The following is a 26316-nucleotide window of genomic DNA, read 5'->3' on the forward strand; positions in this document are numbered from 1 at the left end:
GCTCTCACAGTAATATTTCATGATCTTAAGAGCCACATTACATAACTATTTTACTTTTTAAAACAGCTTAAAATTATTTTGATGCTATACCGACTTGTAATATGGAGAATGGTGCCTCCGCCTGAACGCCTGGTCTTGTACAGTAACTTTGGTTCTGGATGCTCTACCTCGTCTCTCTTTGATTTGTTGAGTTGCCTAATGGGCAGAATGCTTTACTTTTTGCTAAAAGAATAATGCTAACCTCTAAATGCAGCTGCAGTCAGGAAGCCTAATTAGCCGTGCTGCCACGGCCTCTCAAAGCAATGATTGTCATTGTTTACACCACTGTTAAAGTAGCTTTAGACCGCTGGACAAATGAGGTTTCATGCTTGAACCGGAGCCAGGCAAAGTGGACAACGGGACCAGGCTCTCATACACATTTACATTTTGCAAAAAAAAAAAAAAAAATTCTTCATAGATGAATTACCTTCTGTTTTCTTCAGGGGCTTTCCTCCTTTGAATTTGTGTTTCTGATGTCCGTATTTCTTGTCCATACCCTCCCCTGACCTTAATAGTAGTGGACAACATTTTCTCAATGGAAGCACCTTTCCCCCTCCCATTCTCAGAGTTCTTGTTAAAATAAAAATGCATCTCATTGTCCAGTTATGTAGTGTAGAACTGGTAAATGTTAGAAAAGTAGGCTTTAATATCATATGCGTAACATTCAATAATAATATAATCAATAATAAATTGATCAACTTGTTTCAGGCTAAAGGCTCAGTACATTTGGAGTGTTATTTGAATTTATGATTCTGTATCTGGATTACAGTGTGCATGATGTTTTTAAAAACTGACTAAAATAAGAAATATTGGTTTGAACTATAGTACAGCAATCAAACTTATTTGTTGGTGTGTACTAACATGAACCAGGAAGAAGCGCACCACCCACCATAGGTATACCACCCACACCCTTTATCAACTCTCTGGGAACCACGTGGTTCCCGATAAATGCTGCCGGATTCTGCATTAAGTAGCAGTCAGATGCAGACACATTACTTCCGGTTGCCTCCAAAATAAAAGCTCTATAATATGCCGCGCCTCAAAGGTGGCAGATAACTGAATGAATAATAGTGTGGGTTAGTGTGTGTGCAGCTCAGGCAAACTCTAGACAAAAAGAAAGTGGTGCCACTGGTGCAGAAATGCAGGAGCAGACAAAGTAAACATGTTTAAATTGTTTTATATACAATAAGGCCCTCATAAAAAAAATCAGTCAATATTTAAAATGTAACTCAAAACCAAGTTGTCACAGACTAACAACAAAAAACACTTTTTAAACAAATATGACAATGTAAAAAAATAAAAAATAAAAATAAAAATCGACAAACAACCGCTCAAGCAGTGATTCCAATTTAACCACAAAACCTCTTTAAACACAGCAGACTCCGTTTCATAATAGCGGAGATGTAGACGTTGATCAGAGACTGGTGTCAAGACAGGGTGAAGATTCTGTTGGGAATTATTTAAAATGTTGCATGTTTTCATCTCGGTTTACTCTGAATATGGAGAGCTCATCTGTGAAACAAAAAGGAGAACACCGTTAGCAGGAGAACAGAGAGAGCTCATCTATAAAGCCAAAGAAAACTATATTAGCAGCAAATACAATTCAATTCAATTGGCTTTATTGGCATGACGTAACAATGTATATATTGCCAAAGCAAGCATCAGAAAAAAAGATAAGGAAAGCAATATTTACAATAAATTATTATAATTCTGTTATTCATTTTAAAAGAAAAGAAAGACTAATAACAATAAAAGAAAGCAATATTTACAATCATTGAATTACAATCAACATATAATTTATACAATCTAACTGTCCCAGCAAAAAAAGAAGAAAAAATAAAATTAAAAATTAACAAAACAAAACAACCAACAGCTGTGTGTCACTCGCTGTCTCTCAGTGTGTGACAGGCAGAAACATAGACTGCTGCTAATCTACAGCTCTAAATACTATTATCGTATTAATGTTATTATGCAAAGTGCTAATGTGTTTACTGCAGAAAGACAGTTTTAAGTGGGATGGTGTCAAAATAAACTGCAGTGTGTGTTCATGGTAATAAAATTGTTCGTACAGTGTGAGACATTAATGTGTTTTTTCAACTCTATGGCAAAGAGGAGGAAGAAGAAAAAATCCATCTATTCATTGTGGGTGTTATATTTGAACAGCTGTTCCCATTGGTAACTGGTCAATAGAACTTTGTTGCATGTAAGTTCAGTTTCTGTACGGTGCAGGCCCAGCCCAAAGAAGATAAAATGTCAATTATTACATAAATCTGGACTGATTCTGACTGGGATCCAGTGCTGCATAACAAGGTTATTATAGTTAACGAAAACTAACGAAATGACGAAAACTAGAATTGAAAAAGCATTTTCGTTAACTGAAATAAAAATAAAGTTTTTTGAAAAACGATAACTAACTGAAACTGTATTTTGTGGTTACAAAACTAACTAAAACTATAGTGAAAATGTCCTTTTTTTTTTGTCTTTGTCAACTTTTTTCATACGTAAACCTTTTTGGTTGATATGAAATCTATTTCATCTATCTGGTTTTATGACTTAATAAACTTATTGGGGCTGAGATGGATAAGACAAAGGAAATAAAGGAAACATTTATTGTGACTTTTTTTAATCTGGCACCCAACAAATACCCCATAACAAAAAAATAAAACTAACACTAAAACTAATAAAAACTAAACTAAAACTAAGCATTTTCCAAAATATAAAAACGAATTAAAACTAGCAAACTCACTCTAAAAACTAACTAAAACTAACTGAAATTGAAAACAAAAAATCACAACGAAATTAAAACTAAAACTAATGAAAAATCCAAAACTATTATAACCTTGCTGCATAACTTTACCTGTGACCTAAATAAAAAGCTGCATTGAGACCAGACTTTTTCTCCAGTTGTGTTTACTCTTGGGCTTCCAATCTACAAACCTGAGATCCTTTATACTTGGGTTTTGATCTTTTTATGGGTCTTTTTTTTATTAACAATAATAAATACAGTCCACCAAGTGGCAATGAATGTAAACTTACGGTGTCAATGTCAAAGCATAGGTGCTCATTGAGCATGTCGAACTCCCCAGGAGTCATTGGAGGCTCAGGAGACTGACAGGTAGGTGGTGTGGAGCTGGCGTTAGAGCTGAGACAACAGAAAGGGGACATGATACGAGTGAACACACTGCTTCTGAGTTACAAAGTCTTTTTGAGATCATTTTCAGTTTTCTTATCATGCTATATCAATCTACCAAACAAACTTTATTTGTATATCACTTTTCATACAAATGAAATTGAACACAAAGTGCCTCACATAAATAAGGAAAATAATAATAATAATAATAATAATAATAAAAACAAGCAAACACCCTCCGCCGGAGGCAGGTTAGAAATGAATTAGATAAATTAAATAAAAATAAAGTAAGGTCACTGTTAGCGAGAAGAATAATTCTGCTGAACTGGAAACAAAAAAATCCTCCAGTCTGTCAAACTTTAATGAATGATATAATGAAACATTTGCAGTTAGAAAAAATAAAATTCACCCTGAGAGGTAAGATAGATACCTTTTACACAATATGGCAGCCATTTATAGATTATTATACTAAATATCACCCCATGAAAAATTAACAAATGTAAATTTTGGAAAACTTGACATCCTCCGAGTTGTATTATTAATATTTAATATTTAAATCCTTATTTTTGTTTTGATATTTGATTTGACTCCACCTAGTTTTTTTGTTGTTGTTTTTGTTTTGTTTGTTTTGTTTTTGTTTTTTGTGGGGGTTTTTTATTGCTTTTATTTTTCTACTATAATTCTGTTCTTTCGTGTTGATTTTAAGCATAAATGAACATGTACATACTTTATTTTTGTATGTGAACGAAAGAAAAAAAAAACAATAAAGAGAAGTTTGAAAAATAAATAAAAATAAAGTAAGGTAAGATAAAATAAAATAAAAACAAAAGTAAATAATAATAACAATAAAAAGTAATAAAGCTAGATAAAAAAGACAAATAAATAATTAAAAAGTAAAGCATGATGATATATATATATATAAAAAATAGACTAATAAATAATAGCAAATAAATAAATGAGAAGATGTTGTAACACTAAGATGCATGAGCAGAAAAATATTTATAAATGGTTCAAGTAAAAGCCAAATTAAAAAGATAAGTTTTAAGTTTGCTCTTAAAAATCTGAAGCCTATCCGATGCCCTCAGGTCTTCAGGGAGGCTGTTCCACAGACGTGGATCACAGTGAGAAAATGACGCCTCACCGTGGGTTTTTATTCTAACTTTTGGTATTATTAAAAGGTCAGATGAATAGGCTGGACTAAGACCATTAAGAGATTTATAAACCAGTAAAAGAATCTTAAAATCGGTTATACACTGTGAGCACATAGCCTGAGTATACCAATACTGCCTTGCACGCTCGATTTCATTTCGAACTGCGAAAGGGTCTGGTGTCCATGGCCGATTCTTAGCCCTGTTTTAGGGATCCAGTCACAGATAGACATTCGTATCGCCCAATAAACGGCTCTGGAGGATCGTAAACCACGCCTCCTCTACGGAAAAATGAGTTAGTGGTATCCAGACTATATCTCATATGTGATATAGTCTGGTGTTAGCCAGGCTAGTGAGCACAAGCAATATGCCATAATCAACATCTATTCCCTATCTATGACTGTCAATGTAAGGTTAAATGTCTTATAAACAGTTGACTAAATGTCTCATGTAGTTTTCAGATGAACTTACCGCATTTCCGATATGGGGATCAGGGTAGATGGTATGTATGGATGAACTGGAAATTCAACAGAGATATGAGAGAGATCAGTGTTATAACCTTCAATCAATGAATCTAGAGCACAGGTAGGCAACCTGCAGCTCTGGAGCCACATGAGACTCTTCAGGCCATCTGAAGGGGCTCCCTGTGGCTGGGACAAAAAATGTACACTGAAAAAAGAAAATAGTTGAACTAATTGAATTGTTTAATTTGGTAACACCTAAATGAATTAAGTTCTTTCAAATTAATTTAATAAGTTAGATTAATACAACTGATTTTAAATTAATTTGAAAGAACTTAATTCATTTAGGTGTTACCAAATTAAACAATTCAATTAAGTTGGTTCTTTTTTCAGTGTATATGAAATGAAACAGTTATTTCTTATATTTAATTTACCATCGCTGTAGGCCCAAAGCAATGTGTATTCTTCAGCTGTAAAAATGTATATGTGCATGTGTAATGTTTTTACATTTAAGTCAACTAAAATGTGCATTATATAGCTTACCAAAGTCCATGGTCTGGCACCTTAACCTCTAAATTCTGTCAACTTCAAGTATAGTTTGAGTTTCTGTAGCAAGGCTCGCTTTTGATATTTCTTTAGCCTTTCATTTGCACTTGGATCTTTGCTGCATTCTGACAAAAACATTAATAAATGCTCCTTAAGCCCTATCAATAATGCTGGCAGGCTAATTTAGCCTTTGTAGGCTGCGTTCTTCTTCATCATAAGGCTCAAAATAAGGTTTGCGGCAACATTTTTTCTCTTTTTTTAGCCAACAAAGGTTCTTCTTTTCTTAAAGGTTGCAGACCCCTGATCTAGTCAGTCAACAAAGATAATTTAAAAAAAGAAGTGCACTCTTGCCTTTGCTCGGCTGACTGTTGTACAGCCGTCCGAAGGCCTCATCTTTGGGGATGTCGGGGTAGAGGAACTTGAGCGGGTTCTCTGGAACGACCCCGTCTGAGATCACTTTGTAGTCTCGTATGATGTCGGCAAACGGGAGAGCACTGAGCCTGTTTTTAGTGTATGGCTCCACTGAGTTGAACTTCACTTCTCCTGTTATAAAAAGTCACAGCAAAGCAAAGCATTAGATAAAAAAGCCAGATATCCACCTGAAATATACAGTCATGGAAAAAATGATTAGACCACCATTGTTTTCTTGAATTTCTTGTTCATTTGAATGCCTGGTACAACTAAAGGTACATTTGTTTAAACCAGTAGTTCTCAACCTTTTTGAGTCGTGACCCCCAATTTAACATGCATGTTGTCCGCGACCCGCGCTCACTGAACACAATCTCACATGCACAGTTCAGATCACCCAAAAAAGAAACAAAATTACCTAAAAAAGGAAACAAAATGACCAAAAAGACACAAAATGACCAAAAAAGACACAAAATTACCAAAAAGAAGACACAAAATGACCAAAAAAAGAAACAAAATGACCAAAAAAATCACAAATTGACCACAAAATGATCAAATAAAGACACAAATTGACCACAAAATGATCAAAAAAAGACACAAAATCACCAAAAAAACACACAAAATGACAAAAAAAAACACACAAAATGAAAAAAAGACATTAAGTGACCAAAAAGACTAAAACACATTAACACATGAACACTTTAACAGTGGAGACAGAGCTGACTTCCAAAAATGATTTGGTGACCCCCAGAAATCATCTCGCGACCCCAATTGGGGTCCCGACCCCAAGGTTGAGAATAGCTGGTTTAAACAAATATATTAATAACAACAACATAGCTGATAAGAGTTTAATTTAAGAGCTATCTATCTAGACATTTTCCATGTTTTTCTTGATAATAACCAAAATCATTATCAAGAAAACCATGGAATATGTCTAGATATCAGCTCTTAGATTAAACTCTTATGAGCTATTTTTGCTGTTATTACTATATTTGTCCAAACAAATGTACCTTTAGTTGTACCAGGCATTCAAATGAACACGATATTGAAGAAAACAATGGTCTAGTATTTTTTTCCATGACTGTATAACTTAACTTATATAACTTATATAACTGACCGTGGCCAAATAGCATCTAAACACAAACTTTTATGGGCCAAATGGTTTCCCTCTCCTCACCATTGTCGCCGTGCTGCACCCAGGTGAAAGTGATTCCTCCGAGGTGACTTTCACTGAAGCGTAGGAGGAACGTGCCCGACTCTCTGTCCTTTAGCAGGGAGCGCTCCGTCTCTTTACTCACAAAGCCCATGATGTAGCTGCATTGATGGTGTAGGTAAAAGAGAAAAAAAACAATGACTTTCACATCTTTTTTCCATCACTTTTTTAATATTCTACTTAAATTTGTACAGTTACTTCAATAGGTTAAGTTGTGTAGCTTAGTCTTATTCCTATCTATTATGTACAAAAGTATCAGCATCAAAATGTACCTAAAGTATCAAAAGTTATGCAGAATGGACCAACTCAGATCATTTGTAAATTACAAATATATATCATTAGATTATTTGTATTGATGCATTCATGTAAGTAGGGCTCATTTTAACTACTTAATATACTGTTTCAATGTTTAATTAAAAAGAAAAATCAAATAGCTTTAAAATGTATCATGTTGTTTATGTTTACGACCTGAAAAGTAACTAAAGCTGTCAGTTAAATGTAGTGGAGTAAAAAGTACAATATTTGCCTCTAAAATGTAGTGGAGTAAAAGTATAAAGTTACATAAAAGTTACATAAAATTCTAATTTAAAGTAAAAATGTACTTAGTTACATTCCACCACTGGTTTTGAGCTTTTTACATTGTAATGTACGAACTGTACAAACTGTCAACTGGAGCATCTGGTTAACACTTACAAGTTAATTCTCTCGTTGAGAATGAAAAGCTAATTCAGAAAATAACTGAACCAAAATTGCATGTCTTACATTTATAAGATGCCTCACATCTAAAATTGTCTCTCTACAAGACCTACACTGCAATAAATAGAGGTGGGGGAAAAATCGATACAGCATAGTTTCACAATAATTTGCGTGGCAATATTATGTCAATTCATACCGTAGCATATTGTGATACAATTTATTGTGATTTTACTGTTTAACGGCATTTTGTGTCTCCAAAATTAAATCCAATCAAGAATCGTTTTGTCAAATAAGAGAAAATTCTCAGTGTCTTCATCTCACTTCAGTCTTTTTATTTCTCCACAATGAGAGTCAAACCCACAGACTGACCAACAAAGTATTCAGTCAAACTGAACTGATATCAAACATGTATGGACGACAACAACTGCAGCATTTTATCAAACTTTCACAAACAACAAGCTTCACTGATCTAAATTTTTTGGAATAAAAATGACATATCATATGTGAACTGTAGTGTGTAGTACACGACATCAGCAATGGTGAGCCTAGGTTGTTTTTTGTTTTGTTTTGGTTTTTTTGTATTGTTTTTCCTTACTATAAGTATAAGTATTATTATTGTTATTGCAATGCATACAGTGTCCTACATGTTTTGTTTTGGTTTTGTTTGTCTGTTTCTTTTTTTTTTTTTTTTCAAAAAATGATGTGAGCATTGGTCCAAAGTTTTCTTTTGTGAATGTTGTGTTTTTGTACATCAGCGCTCAATAAAAATAAATGTCAAAAAAAAAAAAAAAAAAGACATATCATGGTGCCTATAGATTCATTAGATCTTCTAGTGTCATATGATACCAGGATCTCCAGTAAATTCCTAAAAGTGAGCCCGCTACGGCCTCCAGAAAAAAAAACGTTGAAAACACTGACAGCCCGACAGCCAACGCAACGCTATATATCGATCCTTGGCGGTCATAAATCAATATAATACTGCCAAGCAAAATATCGCTATACTATGCTGTATACTTTTTTCCCCCACCTCTAGTTGTTATTGAGGTGGGGTGAGTGAGACAAAGCATGTGTCTTACTTCTCATTCCAGACTGGCAGCAGGTGCTTCTTGATGAGCTCCAGGATGGAGTCCAGCCACATCCAGAAACTGAAGGGCTTTCCAGGAATATTCTCCTTGAAGAAGGTTTGACACATGGAAGAGGTACAATGAGTACTTTTTTCACATTTAATCATTAGATATGTAATGTAGATATGAGTTAAATAATAACCAGGATCAACAATACAGCATGATGCACAGAACATGTTTTCCCATTGGCCACTAGATGGCACAATCACATCATTGAACACTTACCTTTGAGAACTTAGACCAGGACACTTGATAGTCATTACAGGAGACATGCTGACCTACAACAACATACAGTAAATAACATAAATATCTGCACTGAAATACCCAACACCCAGTTGTTTGGCAGTTCATATCTGCAGCTATGGCTCATGTTAAATGCTCCTGAGTGTGGGGCTCCTTCTTTATCAGTCAGCCTCTAAAGACTTGAACTTTCACACCAACATTCAACCATTTGGGTTTAAATACAAAGTGTCATTCTCCAAATGAAAAAAAAAAGTTGCTATCTTTTGTTGCATCCAAAAAATCCAAAGTCTACAGTTAGCATGTAGTTTAAGAGCTAAGGGACAACGTACCGAGGAGCTTTTCTCCCAGCATGGTGAGCTGCTCTTTGTTGAGGCCTTGACCAGCAAATGTGGAGAACTGCCAGCTAAGCACCTCAGAGAGCTGGCTCCAGGTGGCCCGAGGTGGGTTTCCAAAGAACGCCATGTTCTGTGGATTTTAGGACAGAAGAGGAAAAAGAAATAAAAAGAAGGGAAGTGTGGTAGTTCTTGAAAATGTAACTCAATTGTACCACAAGCTACATCTATCTATAAAAGCAAGAAGCGTCTGTGTGTGTGTGTGTGTGTGTGTGTGTGTGTGTGTGTGTGTGTGTGTGTGTGTGTGTGTGTGTGTGTGTCTAGGGCATATCTCTCTGACCGTTAGTCAGACTGACCTAAGGTATCGTATGTGGCTTGCGGGTGGCACAAAGGTGTGCATCCTCGATATTGAAGATTTTTGAATTCATTTTTCAAAATATCATTATTTATGTTGGACGTGTTGCGGCATTGCACTGTTTCTGATCGGACGCCTTTTAGGGGAGCTCCGCCCCATTGTGTGATAGGCCTACACCTGGTCAGTAACACAATTCACTCTGGATTTCCACCCTGACTCATCTCATCTGTAAGTCTATTTAGCCTACCTATCTTTAGGAGTTTTAAAGTGCGCTACAAGGTTCGATTTTCTAATAATATTCCAATAGTTACCAGCAAATATCAATGTTCAATGTGTGTGTGCTGGATGGTGTGCGTACCTTATCAAAATTAAGTGTTTTATGGAGTTGCAGACGTTGTAGTGTGGCATGTAATGTGCAAATTCAGTTATTCGCGATAAGGATGCTAGGCGGAGATTTAGCTTTATTCACTTCTTATTTTGCATTATTATGTAATTCAGGAATGATGTTCATGTTGTTTAGCGTGATGGCCATAATCATTTGATATGAGATACTTACATGCAATATAGTATATCAGCTAATTGGGTTCATGTTAATGTACTTTTAGTGCAGCATACTGCGTAATGTGCTATCTCACGATTAGCATGCTAAGCGCAGATTTAAGCCCTTTCTTCCGCATCAGTTTGATCCATTGAAAACAGTAAAAACAAAACTTTATTAACTGACAGCTAAGCATAATACGGACCGAAAGTGTTTTTGTGTTATTTAAGGCTACACTACCAAGAGGCATTAGCATTACCTACAAAATACAATCTCGCACTATACAAATACATACTTCCTACGGGCACTGCACTAGTCCTCTAAAATACTCACAGTGATTTGTGATTCAACTTGGACTCGGGAACTCGGAATCAGACTTGAAGCCCAATTTCCGTGGCTTGATTCGGACTTGTACTCGTGTGACTTGGAATCAGACTGAAGGCAAATTTTCATGACTTGACTCAGACTCACGCTTAGATGATTCAGGCTTGGACTCAAGTCCCAATTTTCTTGATTCGTGGCTCAAATCAGACTCAAAGTCTGATTTTCGTGGCTTGATTCGGAATTTAACTCGTAGGACTTGGACTTGGACTTGAGGTCAGGTATTGATGACTCAACTGGGATTTGACTCTGCCTCTTCTTTGGTGACTTTGGACTCGCAAAACTTGAACACTGAGGTCTCAAGACTGATTCAGACTCGAGAATTAGTGCCTCGACTACAACACTGGGTGTACCTAATAAACTGGCAGCTATAAGTAAGACTATACAATATGTAGCACTTCCATAAATAAACAGTGTGTCGGCTCACCCTCGGCTCATCAGTCAGAAGGTTGTACCACATGACCGACGCCCAGCCTCCAGGCAGCTGGCTCACATTGGAAATCACCACCAGTGGCAGAGAACATGTCTGGAAGGATTCACATACACGATGAGCAAATTTTATATCATCACCAACAACAAAAAGCCAAATATCAAGTCAATGCTGCTCTTCACCTCCAGATCAATGGTGAGGCCCTGCACTGTGAAGCACGCCTCAAAACTGAGAGAGTGAAGCTCTTCTGTCACAGAGAGGAGACCCTGCACAACACACACAACATAGCTCCACGTCAGAGTCTATCCCTCTTAGCACTGCATCGTTTATAGAAAATAATGGTATTGACATTGTTAAAAAAATTGCTTATTTTTATTCATGACATGATGCACAAACCCATTACAATAGCACAGGTGTTCATCTGCTTTTCTTACCTCATTCCCCTTTGTGCTGTTGATATATTTCTTTTCTTTCAGCTGCTGTAAAAAACAAACTAAATGTCTTAAAATAGCTTAAACTCAACACAAGAACAAACAGAAACTGATGGAGAAAGTCAACAAATCACAACTTTGGCAAAATGGTTAATGTTTTAAACATCAACTGTGGAGACACAAAGTAAATGTACTCGTTATGCAGAATTAACCCACTCTAATTATTTTTTATATTCTAAACATATTATTATTATATTATTATTATTGATGCATTTATGTAAGCAGTGTTTTAAATTTGTAAAGTTAGGGCTCATTTTAACTATTAAATATACTGTTATGCATTTAAAAAGTATAATAACTTTCAATTTATCATGTTTTATGTTAAATCTCGACCTGAAAAGTAACTAAAGCTGTCAGCTAAATGTAGAGGAGTAAAAAGTACGATATTTGCCTCAAACAAACCTACAAAAATGAAGTAGAAGTATAAAGTTTCATAAAATGGAAATACCCAAATGAAGTACAAGTACCTAGAAATTGTACTTAAGTACAGTACTTGATTATTTCAGTATTTTACTTATTTAGTTACATTCCACCACTGCTACAGAGCAACTATCATACCATCTATTTTGCAGTGGCACCATTGCTACATCCTTGGCTCAGCATTGCCCAACACAATTGTGATTCCATTCTTCAGCACTGGCACAGTACTGTGGGAAAAGGTCTGGCTTTCATCTTAGAACTTTGACTCTTTCACACAAGCATTTTCAGTTATTTGTAACACTTTGATCGCCTGAAATGTCTTATTTGGTGTTTGGTTGTACAAAAAGACACTTTAAGGAGTTAACTGTGCATTTTTTAGGGGCTGGTAACCTGTTTTACAGTAAGTTACCATTTAGTTGGATCGACCATCCACCTTCTCATCCAAATATAATGACTTCTGGCTCAGAATAAAAAGATGCTGAAGGCCAAAACACCAGACTTGAGTCTCCATAATGGTCTCCAAACCAGTGGGTGACATCATGAATCTATGTCTACTGCTTCTACACCATTTATAGATCTATATCATATTAAAGTTTAAGTGAAACTGGATTTAGTCTTCTGATGCTATATGATAGCTACTGAGAAAACGTAATAAAATAACTTTTTCATAAAGTTATAGGAAAAAACAGCTTTTCCTCTTTTGTCAGAAGGTAGTGGTTATGTATTGACCCCAGACATTTGACATTTTCTGATAATAAATAACTCAAAAGCACAAATAAAATCAGATAGTGTCTTACCAGATGTCGAAACTCTACCGAGAGGCAGCCGTTTGAGTAGTCCTCAATGTCCATAACTTTAGTGTTGTTGGTCAGGATGAAAAACTGACGACTACTGAGGAGAAAACGAAGGTAAATTAAAGAAGCCTTGTGGATTTGTCAAATGTTATACATCTATAGGTATATATATGGTGGCTGTATGAGTTTTATATATGGTTTCAAATCAAAAACTCCAACCTCAAAACTTTCTTTAACAATAAAGGAAATAGCTTGTTTTTCAGATTATTGGAACCATTATCAAACCTCTGCTGTAGAATTTAAACAACCTGGAGTGATGACTCTCCAGCAAAACAAAAAAGAGTCATAGTAAAATATAATAAAATAAGTATTTTGTCCAAATGCAATAAATGGCTGCTTGATTGAATAAAAAGCTTTAAAAAAAATGAAGATTTACTGAAATGTTTATGTCAACAAAACAAAATTGGCCTCGAAAAAGATCATTTTTTGTCTGTTAGATACTGTCCATTAAACCTGTAAACTAACTGCTTCACTGCTTTTATAAGAGCTAAAATTAAACATCTGCAGTACATCCTGTCAAGAGGTTTTTTGTACTCACACTCTGCCAGGGGGGAGGTCCCTAGAGACACACACACACACACATAAATATTAGCGCTCAGACAACAGAATATTTACTTTGCAGATAGAATACTTTATGTACATTTAGATTCAGGTATTGTTCTTGGGCTCACTTGTCAAATGTTGTTTTCACTTTCAGCTGATAATCCACTTCTGGAAGTTTAACCAGGAGTCTGGAGAAAAAAAAAATCCTCAACATTAAAGCTAATTATGTAACATTTGACAGTTGTGGTTAAAACAGGAGTGAAATGTCCCATAAGGATACCTGACTTTGGTGGTAAACTGTACTCCGGTCTTGATGATGAGGGGTTTCTGTGGATGTGTGGGCATGCACGGCTGCTTCTCCACCACAAATGAGCTGAGAAAACAAACCACACCTAATGATTTACACAGTATCTTCTTCTGTCTGTGTTGTTAGTGCTGCAAGTACGGGAAGAAGTTGTTTATATGTGTCAGTGGGTTGTAGATCAAATTACTACCGAAACCCTAAGAGGTTGATCTAAATTGTTTTCTCTCCTGTGTTTATGACTTAAGAGCAGTGGTGGAAGAAGTATTCAGATCCCTTACTTAAGTAAAAATACTAATACTACCCTGTGAAATTACTCCACTACAAGTAAAAGTCCTGCATTCAAAACATACTGAAGTAAAAGTACAAAAGTATCAGCATCAAAATGTACTTAAAGTATTAAAATTTAAAGTACTAATTGTGCAGAACGGCCACACTCAGGTTGTCACTCAAATATATTATTAGATTATTATTATTGATGCAATTATGTGATGTTATGCAGTGGTTCATTTTCTCACGCCAGAGGTCATTTTAACCACTATATATACTGTAATGTGGTTTTAATTTAATTACATGGCCGATCACTTTAAAGTGATCATGTTTTTAGTTACCAAAATGTAGTGGAGTAGAAGAATAAAGTTGCATAAATGGAAATACTCAAGTAAAGTACAACATCATGAAAATGGTACTGAAGTACAGTACTTGAGTAAATGTACTTAGTTACATTCCACCACTGCTTAAGACCATGTGAAAAAAAGTTACTTCAGTTCAGGTTAAGTTACTTTTTTCCATCTGTAAAAAACAACATCTTTATCGGCCCTGGTGGCTGGCTGCTGAATGGCTTGGTTTGGTTTTAAATAGTTATTTGATGCTAAAAAACTAAGGTGTAAAGTCATGATTGACAGCATGCATTGTGATCCGACTGGGTCGTGCAGGTGTTTTTTTTGTGGGAACTTGATTTTAAGCTCACTACTGTGCAAACTCTGGCTGCATATAATGTCTAAGGCAGCAGCGGTTGTTTTAGTTCTATTGAGCAAATGGAGAAGAGGGCAATTCAGCTCCTTGTGGCCAAAATATATTTTACAAAAACAAACACTGTCATCTGCCAAAACCTTTTTAGTACATTTTCACAGGTGCACAAACTATTTTTATAATCTGTTCATAAGTCAAATAGGAGACACAGAGTGAAAAAAATTGAGATCAGACTTAGAATATGGACAACCCCACCCAATTTTTTTTTGCTTGCCTCTCAGGACACAAAACACAGTGGTCATGATATAAACACAAGATTTAGAAACACTAAAGGATTGTGTACATGCATTTGTTGTGTCTAGTGTTGCATGGTGTGGTGTTCAGTGTTCAGTACCTCTTGATGAGGTGATAGAGGAGGTATTTGACTCGCTCCTCCATCTGAGGTTTCTGCAGGGGGATTGGATCACTTTCATAAGTGACCTTCACAACCAGCTCTGCTAGTTTGTCCAGCTGACGCTTGATCTGGAAGAGACTTTGGGCTGTCAGAGTGAACCTGAGAGGGGACAGGAGAGAGGAAACAAGTTAGTAGTAGGGTCATTTTCTCATAGACTTCTATACAATCTGACTTCTTTTGTATGAGTGAATTCCAGTGGTGGAAAAAGTATTCAGGTCCCTTACTTAAGTAAAAGTACTAATACTAAAATGTGAATTTAGTATTAGTATTCATTCAAAACTTACTGAAGTAAAAGTACAAAAGTATCAGCATCAAAATGTACTTAAAGTATCAAAAGTAAGAGTACTCGTTATGAAGAATCGCCACTCAGGTTGTTATATTATTAGATAATTATTATTGATGCAATTATGTAAGCATTTTCCCAAGCCAGGGCTCATTTTAACCACTACATATACTGTTATGTGGTTTAATTTAATAAATTGCTTAGTCACTTTAAATGTATCATGTTTTTTTTATGTTAATCTCAACCTGAAATGTAACTAAAACTTTCTGCTAAATTTAGTGGAGTAAAAATGGTAAATGGTAAATGGAGTGCACTTATATAGCGCTTGTATCCAAATCGCTTTACACTACACACTACGCTCATTCACCCGTTCACACACACATTCATACTGGTGGCAGAGGCTGCCAGGGCACACTGGTGCCACCTGTCACCATTGGGAATTCATTCACACACCAATGAACGCAGCATCAGGAGCAATTTGGGGTTCAGTATCTTGCTCAAGGATACTTCGACATGAAGGCTGCTGATATATGCCTCAAAATGTAGTGGAGTAGAAGCATAAAGTCATATAAAATGGAAATACTCAAGTAAAGTACAACTTCTTCAAAATTGTACTTAATACAGTACTTGAGTTCCACCACTGGTGAAATCACACCCTGCTGGCCATTAGAAAGAATGTAGGTTTGAGGCACTTTCCGCATTGAATTCACTTTTCACACCAGGGAGGTTGCCACTTGGTTTAACCCAGTTCTCAGGACAAAAAAATCATTAATATCATTCATTCATTATCATTAGCCGCTTATCTGCACTCGGGTCGCGGGGGGCTGGAGACGATTCCAGCTGACATTGGGCGAGAGGCGGGGTACACCCTGGACAGGTCTACAGACTATCAAAGGGCAGACACATAGAGACAGACAATCACGCTCTCATTCACTCCAATGGGAAATTTAGAGTCACCAATTAAACCTAAGTGCATGTTTTTGGACTGTGGGAGGAAGCCGGAGGACCCAGAGAGAACCCGCATTCATATAATGCACAACTATGCATGTTTAATCACCAGAATAAACTTAACCATCAAAGTAATGATTTCAGTGACATTCAGCTCATTACCAACTCTGCAGCTGGTCCAGGCCGGTGAGCTGCGGACCACCGATAGCGGCGATCTGCTGCCGGCGCTTCCAGTCCTGCAGCTCGGGGCTGAGCTGAGAGGTCATCAGGTCATCGATCTCCTTGATCACAAGATCCGTTTTGGATATGACCTCCTGACAACGGTACAGAAAACAGCTGTGATTGTTTTTGTACTGTCAATGATATTATTTGTACACTGATTCGGTATTGGCATCGTTGTCATTTTTATATTTGGCGACATTTTGGTCGAGACGTCCCTCACATGTCAGAGCTCTACATGGACATAAAACTTCATACCTTTCTTTTAAAGTCGAGCACGTTCAGCATTTCTTGCAGTCTTGTTACTTCCTGTTTCATCATCTCAGAGTTCTGTCGAGCATCTGTGGATTCTGACGCCCACAAACACCAAACCACAAAAATATAGCTTTGAGCATACTTTTTTTTTTGTTCAGTTGTAAAGAGATAACACAACGTATCAACAGGACACACCTCGAGACTGTAGGGTCTTGTAGCTGAAATCAAAGTCGTCCTGCATGTCCTCAATGTATTTCACAGCTTGGTCCATCAACTATACCGGACGGACAGAGTTAGACAGAGTTTTCATTGAACTCTATGAAATGTAACGTTTTGACATTCCTTGTTTCAGTTACCTGCACACTGTTCCTGATGATTGCGACTCTGTTGTCCATGTTCTTCTGCCTCTCAAAAGCCACCGAGTTCTGCAACGATTTCTCCAGTGGACCCTGTTGGAAAATATTATTTTTAGTCACCTCAGAAACAGATCAAATCTACTTTAATCTACTTTCAATCTAAAACATTTATAATCAATGAACTATCAGATATTCTAATCTAATACAAATCTCACATTGCTGCCAAATGATGACATGGCACGGTGTCTTTAACCCTTAAATGGTTTCTGTATCCTGAGGGATACAGACATTTGGCAGGCTGTAGGGGGGAGGGGCATCAAGTATCTGCACTTAATATCATGAGAAAGTTTTAAGGGGGGGTGGGTCAAGTACCCAAGTCATGTGACTGAATGGCAGCATTCAAAACTAAATTGATACATTCATGTCAAACTCCAAAATGGCAGCCTACGTGGACAGAGACACTGGCCATGAGGCAAGAGTTGTTATTTTTCTTGTTAATTATGTTTTGGGGGAATTTGTTTTTGAAAATATTGTTCTTTAAGCATAATTTTGTGTATTCTTGTTGAAAAATAATGAATGACATTTACATGTCTTTCATAAACAGGCACTGAATGTCTGTATCTTGGGGGATACGTTGTCCAGATAGGGGTATAAAAACAGGCATAATCACTCTCAGATATACTTATGTTTTGAACCCTATACTCTACAGATAATCAATAATATAAATGTGTTAAATATTGATTACACTTAATTTTACTCTTGAATGTGTATTACTGATTAATTCACCAGTGTACATATGTTTTCAGAGAATTTCTACCAGTATTTTCTATGGTGCAAGAAAGAGAGAGGTGGCATCTGTTGTGTTGCCACCTGATGGTTCATCTGATTCAGATGAGGGAACCAGTGAAGAAGATGAGGAAGATGAATTATATACAGAGGGCCAGAATCAGGACAGTAGCAGCAGTGACCAGCTCAGTGATAGCTCAAGTGACGAGGCAGAAGAGAGAGCAAACCACAGTAAAAGAGGGAAGATGTTCAGGTGACGAAAAGAGTAGTATAGTGAATTGTTCTCTAAGAGATCCAGTGATTTTGGTGCAGATATTGTCCATCCATCCATCCATTTTCCTCCGCTTATCCGGGGCCGGGTCGCAGGGGCAGCAGGCTAAGCAGGGCATTCCAGATGTCCAGCTCCTCCTGGGGGACCCCGACGAGTTCCCAGGCCAGGTCAGAGATATAATCCCTCCATCATGTTCTGGGTCTTCCCCGGGGCCTCCTACCAGTTGGACCTGGAACTCCGGGAGGATCCTTACCAGATGCCCAAACCACCTCAACTGGCTCCTTTAGAGGAGAAGGAGCAATGGCTCTACTCCGAGCTCCCTCCGGATGTCTGAGCTCCTCACCCTATCTCTAAGGCTCAGCCCAGCCACCCTACGGAGGAAGCTCATTTCAGCCGCTTGTATTCGCGATCTTGTTCTTTCGGTCACTACCCAAAGCTCATGACCATAGGTTAGGGTTGGAACATAGATGGACCGGTAAATCGAGAGCTTTGCCTTCAGGCTCAGCTCCTTCTTCACCACGACGGTCCGGTACAACGCCCGCATCACTGCCAACGCCGCACCAAACTACCTGTCCATTTCACGCTCCATTCTACCCTCACTCGTGAACAAGACCCCGAGATATTTGAACTCCTTCACTTGAGGCAGTACCTCTCTCCACCCAGAGGGGACAGTACCTCTCTCCACCCAGAGGGGGCAGTACCTCTCTCCACCCAGAGGGGACAGTACCTCTCTCCACCCAGAGGGGGCAGTCCACCGTTTTCCGGCAGAGAACCATGGCCTCAGACTTGGAGGTGCTGACTCTCATCCCAACCGCTTCGCACTCGGCTGCAAACCGCCCCAACGAGTGCTGGAGGTCCCGGCTTGATGAAGCCAAAGCCAACACCCACCAGGAACGTGTTTGACGTTATGCCAAGTATGCGGACACAGCTCTCACTTTGGTTATATAGGGACCGGATAGCTCGTAGCAACGAGCCTGGTACCTCATATTCCTGCAGTACCCCCAACAAGACTCCCCGAGGGACACGGTCGTAGGCCTTCTCCAAGTCCACAAAAACACATGGAGACATGTAGACTGGATGAGCAAACTCCCATGCCCCCTCCAGAAGTCTCACAAGAGTAAAGAGCTGGTCCGTTGTTCCACGGCCAGGACGAAAGCCGCATTGTTCCTCCTGAATCTGAGGTTCGACAATCGGCCGGAGCCTCCTTTCCAGCACCCTGGAGCTTTTCCGGGGAGGATGAGAAGTATATTTTTTTTCCTTTTCAATAGGTGGAGAAAAACTAAATTTGAACACCAGTGTACAGTTACACCAAGTTGCTTCACTGCACCAGATGAGCTATCCACTCCACTGACATACTTCTCCAAATTCTTTGACGACGACATCTTTGAGACTATTGCTCACCAGACGAACTTGTATTCACGTCAGCTCATTGGAAGCACCATCAACCACTTTTTTGAAACTTTGTATACAAGACATTAAAGAGAGTAGCTAATGAATTGCTTATAATATGTTTTTAAAGTTTCCAAATGAAATATTTGAATAATTGTAAAATGGTAAATTTATACCCTAAACGGACAATGTATCCTGGGAGATACAAACTGTAAAATGAAAAATAAAGGTCATATTTTGAAAAAAATCATGAAATTGTGTTATTTTAGCCTAGATACATTAGAAAATAGCAATTAATTATTTTTCCCAAAATTTTACATGTGCTTGCCCATTTAAGGGTTAATCATTGTTAACAATACAGAAATATAAAACAGCCTCAGTACTCAGCCACAATGGTGCTTGAGCTAAATGTTAAAATCAGAATGCTAACATGGCCACAATGATAATGCTAACATTGCTAACATGCTAACAATGTTCACAATCTTTAGTATGTTAGCATATAACATTTTTAAAGTAGCTCATTCACTATCTTCATTCTCTACTTGGCTAGCATTCTATCAAAATGTCACATTAAGTACTAATATAAATGGTCATGTTATGTTTCCAATGAATTAAGTGGCGTGAAACTAGAGTTTAACTTCTTATCTTTCAAACTATATATAATTTTAACCGTGTACGTTAGCCTTGGGTTTACCAGAGTCGGCAAAAGGATGCTAGCGGCGGTGAATTACCCGCGTGCTATCTGTATCCCACATCGGACAGCTTTTGGCTAAAATTCTATCAAAATTTCACATTAACTACTAATATAAATGGTCATGTTATGTTTCCAATTAATTAAGTGTCTAACTTTTTATCTTTCAAACTGTATAAGGTTGTAACTGTGTACGTTAGCCTTGGGTTTACCAGAGTCGGCAACCACCATTTCTGAACAGTTATCCCCCGCTAAATGGTTTGTTACACAGAACTATCTAAGAAGCTGTTTTAGGAGGTGTATAAACCACCTGATGTGACAGCTAACTAAAGTAAAGCATGTCAAATGGTTATTTCCTCTGAAATGAACACTGATGCTAATTAAAGGGTGCTGTGTATCACTTACATCAGAGAACGTCATGATTAATAGACATAAAAAAGAAGCTTCTGTTTTTAACAACAGAGTTCCTCCTTTGCAACTCAAGATTGTATGTTTCAGTTAGTTTTAATTTGAGTTTGCTGGTTTGTATTAGTTTTAATTTTTTGAAATGCTTAGTTTTAGTTTAGCTTTTATCAGTTTTAGTTTTTTTGTAATGTAATATGAGATTCTAAAAAATGTATTTTGCCATTACAGTGAACCCTCGCTATAACGCGGTTCACTTTTCACGGTCTCGCTGCTTCACGGATTTGCATCATGCATTGTGTTCTGCATTCTGATTGGCTGAACAGTCTCTCCGCGTCTTCTCTATCTGTGTGTCAATAACGTTATGGTTTAATATGTACACGTACGTGGAAGAAAAAAACGCCACAGAGCGGAGTCAGGATGCAGCGGCTCAGTCAGAAGAGCAGTGAAATACTGTACTGTACACGTGAGTCACTATTTGTCCTACTGTACTTTGTATTTTTTTTCATAATCATTTTTCAATTTCTCCCGTTCCAATCCGTCACGGTGGGGCGGTGCTGATCCCCGCAATATTAACCCTTCAGTTCGTATTGATGATTAAAATTATTATTTATTTATTTATAACTATATTATTTTACAGTACAGTACAGTAGTTATTTGTAAAAAAAAAAACAACAACAACAAACGTTTATACAGTACTTTTATTTGTTAAACAAATGCTTGGGCCTGTAAAAAGGTTTTGTTCCTTGCTTTCAATGTTTTATGGAGTATTTCATTGTATAATAACTGTAAAAAAATAAAGGTTTCTACTTCACGGATTTCGCCTATCGCGGGTTCTTTTTGGAACAGAAACAGTGAACCCCCGAGATAAACGAGGGTTCACTGTATTTCCTTTTATTATCCATCTCAGCCCCAATAAGGTGATTAACTCTCGCAGCTCCAGGTGTTTTGAATTTTGGTTTGAGTGAAGTCCTGAAGTCGTGTAACATACAGATTTACCAATGCTTCCTGTAAAGTTTACTAAATTTTTGTTAGTTTTAGTACATTTTGTAAACACACAATACAGTTTCAGTTATTTATTTATTTTTAAACTCTAGTTTTATTTTTATTTCGGTTAACGAAAATGGTTTAACATTGCATCAGTGCTCTCCCTCTTTAAATATTGCGCCATGCTCGTGCACTGTTTCTTGGGAATGAGGTGAGGCGGTTGGAGAAGTGGGGGTGTATACTGTACAGTACTGTCTTCCTGGTAGTAGCTGTGATTTACCAGCAGCTGCTGTTGTTGTTATTAGAGGAGGGACTTTCCCTCTGAAGGAGACAAAGTGACAAACCTGTTCCTGCATGCAGGCGCTGGACAGGATACGGCGCTCTTCCCGGAGGCAGGTAGAGATAACCTTGGCCATGACAGCTGGGTTGGTTGTATATTTCACCTGTGGGGCCACACATACAGACGATATTCCAGGTTACAAAACACCCATGCACTTGGATATCATTAATATTTCCCAGAGATTTGTCATCTTTTCACGCATGATCTTTTATTACTTCCACTTATAATAATCAGAAAATGGAATGAGGTTCAACTTGACTCTGGCAAGAAATAAAAGAACCGTAATGAGCGTGTAAATAGGAGACGTGCAGGCAAAGGTGTGCACAGATACTTGGAGTATGACCAGTTTTTTTTCAAAGGGCGTTAAAGCTTGAAACCGTAACGTTCATTGGAATCTTGGAGAACATTCCTTGGGTGTGATCACCATAACGGAAGCAAATTGCATAACTGCATAAAAAAACTAGACCGTCAGTTGTTGCCTACACACCAACCAGTCAAGTTGCACTTAATATCCACTTCCATCCAAACTCATAAAATTGATATAGTGTGCACTTTGATTTAGTATTTTTTGGATGCATCTTCAAACCGTAAGCACAGAAGATATTTTAGTACCTGTCCAAATATAAAATATGGTCAAAATCTTCCCTTCTGTTCCTGAATTATGACATTGAATAATAGTCAGAAAAGTGTTTTTTCAAGGACATTATGACGTCACAGTGAAGTATCATGTTTTGAATATAAAATGTCATCATCTGTGTCAAATTTAGTCAGAATTAGCGTGTGAATTATTGGGTTGTGGCCCGGAAATGTGTTTTGTGAGGTCACAGTGACCATGACCTTTGACGTCAAGACCAAAATCTAATGAGCTCATCCTTGAGTCCAAGTGGACATTTGTGCCAAATTTAAAGAAAATCCTTTAAGGCTTTCCTGAGATATGTAGCATTTACAAGACTTGTCCAAGTCTGGTCACTTCTGGCTCAAAAAAAGACAATATGGCACTGGCCAAAATGCTAAACATGAGGCTTCAAACCAATCATCCACAAACCAGTGGGTGATGTTGCGGTGGCTTAAATCAGAATATATATTCAGAACATCTCAAATATAGAGCAGCCACAAACTATAGAGCAGCCACAAACATTCCCTTCTGCCCCCACCAAATGATTCTCATGGTTCTGCGTATAAAGTGTGGTTTTGTTTTGCTCATAAAACCATTCAAAAGCCCACTAAGAAAAGTACAAAAAATTCTGCTGTGGGAAGAGGAAAGTTGTCTCTCGCCTCTCTCTTTCATGCTTCAGCATCATTTCCAGGATGATGACTGAGGATGCATCAGCACACACCTACACGCTCACTTTCATTACAGTAAAACTGATGCACACATTCAGTATCAACAAGCAGCAGGTTATTTTCCAGCTATTGGAATATAATATGCACAAGCTCACTTCCCCTTTTTAGTAGATCTGCGTTATTGAGAAAAACAATATTCTGGAAACAGAATTTTGGTACTGTTACCATCGCAGATATCACTTGTCATTTAAAAATGAATTCTGATTAAAAGAATTTATAAAGAATAAATGTCACCAGAGGGGTTTTCCAAAGGGAGATTCTGCTTGAATGTGGGTGAAAAGAAGATCAAATGGAAGAGAGATGAAAACATGTCTTTGAAATTCTAAAGGTTCAGGTTTGTTGATTGGAAGCCCAAGAGTAACACGTCTGCTCTCAATGCAGCAGGCCTTTATTTAGGTCACAGGAAAAGTTATGCAGCGCTGGACTCAGACTGACTCAGCTCTTGCAGGAGCCCAGTCAGAGTGGGACCCGATTTCTGTAATAATTCACATTTTATCTTCTACAGAAGTTGAACTTACATGCAACCAAGTTCTATTGGCCAGTAACCTATGACGTGGACAGACCAACAGCTGTTCAAGTCTCGTTAGATGATTGTGATACATAATGTGTGTATGTGTGTGTTGTTCTTACAGGTGCGTATCTATCAGTTACAAAGCCCAAACATACAATACAATACAAATTTATTTATAAAGCGCATTTAAAAACAACAGCATTGACCAAAGCGTTGCACGACAATAATTGTACATTATTGTATTACAAAACACAGAATACAGACAGTTAACACAGATTTAAAGACAAGAATTCAGACCAAAAAAGCAACCCTCTAACAGACAGAGACTTCGAAGGCCAGGGACAACAGATGGGTTTTTCAAAGAGATTTTAAAAACAGGCATTGTTTGGGCCAGTCTGATCTGTAGGATCAGAAGATTGGGGGCCACAACAGCAAAGGCTCTGTCTCTTCTCTGCTTTAGTCTCATTTTCAGGACAGTCTGCAGACCTCAATGAACGTGATGAAACACAGGGGTGCAGAAGACTAGACAGGTAAGAGGGGGCCAACCCAGTATGAGCCTTAAAAATGAATGATAAAATCTTAAAATAAATCCTAAACATAATAAAATACAGCTTGTAGCCACATCTTGCTTCTGTGGCAACATAAACTGGTCTTTGGGAAAGAAGAAAGCTACAGTGGAGCCAAGTATCTGAGCTATCGGCCTTCTTATAATTCTACAAAAAATAACAAAATCAATGATACAAACTCAACTTACACATCGCCACAAAAACAACAACAGCAGCAACCCTGAAACACCCTTGACTACCGCAAAAGGAGTAGCTGCTTCCTCTGAGAAGTGTTGACACATCAGCACACACACTCAGACGCACAGGAAACAGAGGTATGAACCTCATGGGTTTGTTCTGCAAAGGTGTACATGTCTTTTCTAGAATAACATATGTGCTGAGGCTCATGGCGTCACTGTGCTGTAACCACTACATCCTGTAACTGGACTGCACTCGTCCTCTGCATGAGCATGAGCTCACCGACATGCTACCTCCACAATGAGCTGACATGAAAGAAGGTGACAGGGGAAGTCCTTTCCCCTTAACACATCATTAATGTACATATATGCCTTTCAGCAATGCATGCATCATTTGTTAGAGAGCTGACTGTTTGTGTTAAATGCCAATAAGTCATATGAGTACTTGCTAGGTGTTTCATTCTCTTTTATTTGACATTTGAGTCACATTCAAGCTTATTCTACTTCCCTTTCACCTCCAGTTTACCATAGATAAAAAAACTACTTCTCCTTATTATGGATGCTTAAAATGTGACTGCTGCAGAGGAAGAGTGTTGTTACCATGAAACATGAAAACATGAAACATGAAAGCATGAAACATGCAACTTCTTTCTACTGGCAGTGGTAGTGTAGAGCAAGTGAAGGTAGATTAAGGCTTTGTGCTACATGGGAGCTATGTAGAGTCATTCATACATTACCCACATACATCATTTTAAATGCAAATGATGCGTGCTTTCTCTCTCTCTTCTTGTTTTTTTTAATCATCTCTGCCCCTAAGTTTTCAGATACAATTTTAGCTACGCCCACAAAGCTTAGATTTTAGCGGAAACCCTGCAGCAATTTATGGAAAAACCAGTTTGGTCAGATTTTTTTTAGATGTGTCACCTTAAATGAAAATGTTTTATCTTGTTATGATGAAGACAATGAGCATAAAGGAGGCAGATTTCTACACAGGTAGATGGATTAGACATTAGAAATGTACAGACTTCATTATCTGTATCTGTTCGAATAACAAAATGATCTGTTGTACTGGGAGTCACTTTAAACTGGGCAAATGTTGTGTTTTCTAACCTTCCATTCAGCGACAATACAACTTTACTGCCTTTAAAGCAACTTATTGATCTTTGCTCTCTCTATTATGCTCTAAATCGTTGTATGTTGTGCTTTTAAAACAGTGTTAACCATGCTTTTTCCCCCTTTTGCTAACCTCCCATTTGGTAAGCTTTTGTAAGTGATTTTTAAGGAACCACATTCTGACTCTGAATACTCAGACTGAAGTCTCACCAGTTGTTTATTCACTTCTACTACTTCCTTTGTACTGACATGTCAACAGAAACATCGAAGTAAAAGGATGTACTGTACAGTCAAATCGTTGCTCTTGCTTTAGCACTTCCTTTTATTTACTCTTAGATGACTGTCAGTCTAAATATGCTGCTCTCTCATACAGTGTACATTATGGTGAAAGTTGTTTATGTCATTTATAAAGCGCTGTATGGGCATATCAGAATATGAAATTCGTTTTAGAAGCAGTTTAAGAAGCATTTAGTTATCTCCTGTGGAACAATAAAGAGTAGATAAACTAGAAGTATTGGAAGGTAGCTAGTACATTTATACAGGGAGCCGTATGGGCCATAATTAATTCTTCCCTCTCACATACACAAAAAATACCTCTCA

The 26316-nt window shown here is 37.6% G+C and overlaps 1 protein-coding gene across 1 annotated transcript in view; it reads right to left on the minus strand.

The window, feature by feature from the left end:
- Positions 1-1198: 1198 nt before the first annotated feature.
- LOC131978858 (signal transducer and activator of transcription 4-like) overlaps positions 1199-26316 on the minus strand; it is a 29586-nt gene continuing 4468 nt past the window's right edge. Inside the window, exons 4-24 of the mRNA XM_059342658.1 lie at positions 22011-22109; positions 17141-17233; positions 16980-17058; positions 16788-16879; positions 16473-16624; positions 15020-15178; positions 13633-13725; positions 13481-13540; positions 13348-13368; positions 12753-12846; positions 11479-11523; positions 11227-11310; positions 11042-11140; positions 9338-9473; positions 8991-9043; positions 8718-8812; positions 6910-7046; positions 5676-5867; positions 4789-4834; positions 3076-3181; positions 1199-1551 (exon numbers count right to left, since the gene is read on the minus strand). Of these exons, the coding sequence (XP_059198641.1) occupies positions 1528-1551; positions 3076-3181; positions 4789-4834; positions 5676-5867; positions 6910-7046; positions 8718-8812; positions 8991-9043; positions 9338-9473; positions 11042-11140; positions 11227-11310; positions 11479-11523; positions 12753-12846; positions 13348-13368; positions 13481-13540; positions 13633-13725; positions 15020-15178; positions 16473-16624; positions 16788-16879; positions 16980-17058; positions 17141-17233; positions 22011-22109 (1959 nt within the window). The 3' untranslated portion in view covers positions 1199-1527. The remainder of the gene's footprint in view (positions 1552-3075; positions 3182-4788; positions 4835-5675; positions 5868-6909; positions 7047-8717; positions 8813-8990; positions 9044-9337; positions 9474-11041; positions 11141-11226; positions 11311-11478; positions 11524-12752; positions 12847-13347; positions 13369-13480; positions 13541-13632; positions 13726-15019; positions 15179-16472; positions 16625-16787; positions 16880-16979; positions 17059-17140; positions 17234-22010; positions 22110-26316) is intronic.

This window comes from Centropristis striata, chromosome 10 (assembly GCF_030273125.1).
Source record: "Centropristis striata isolate RG_2023a ecotype Rhode Island chromosome 10, C.striata_1.0, whole genome shotgun sequence".
Lineage (NCBI taxonomy): Eukaryota > Metazoa > Chordata > Actinopteri > Perciformes > Serranidae > Centropristis > Centropristis striata.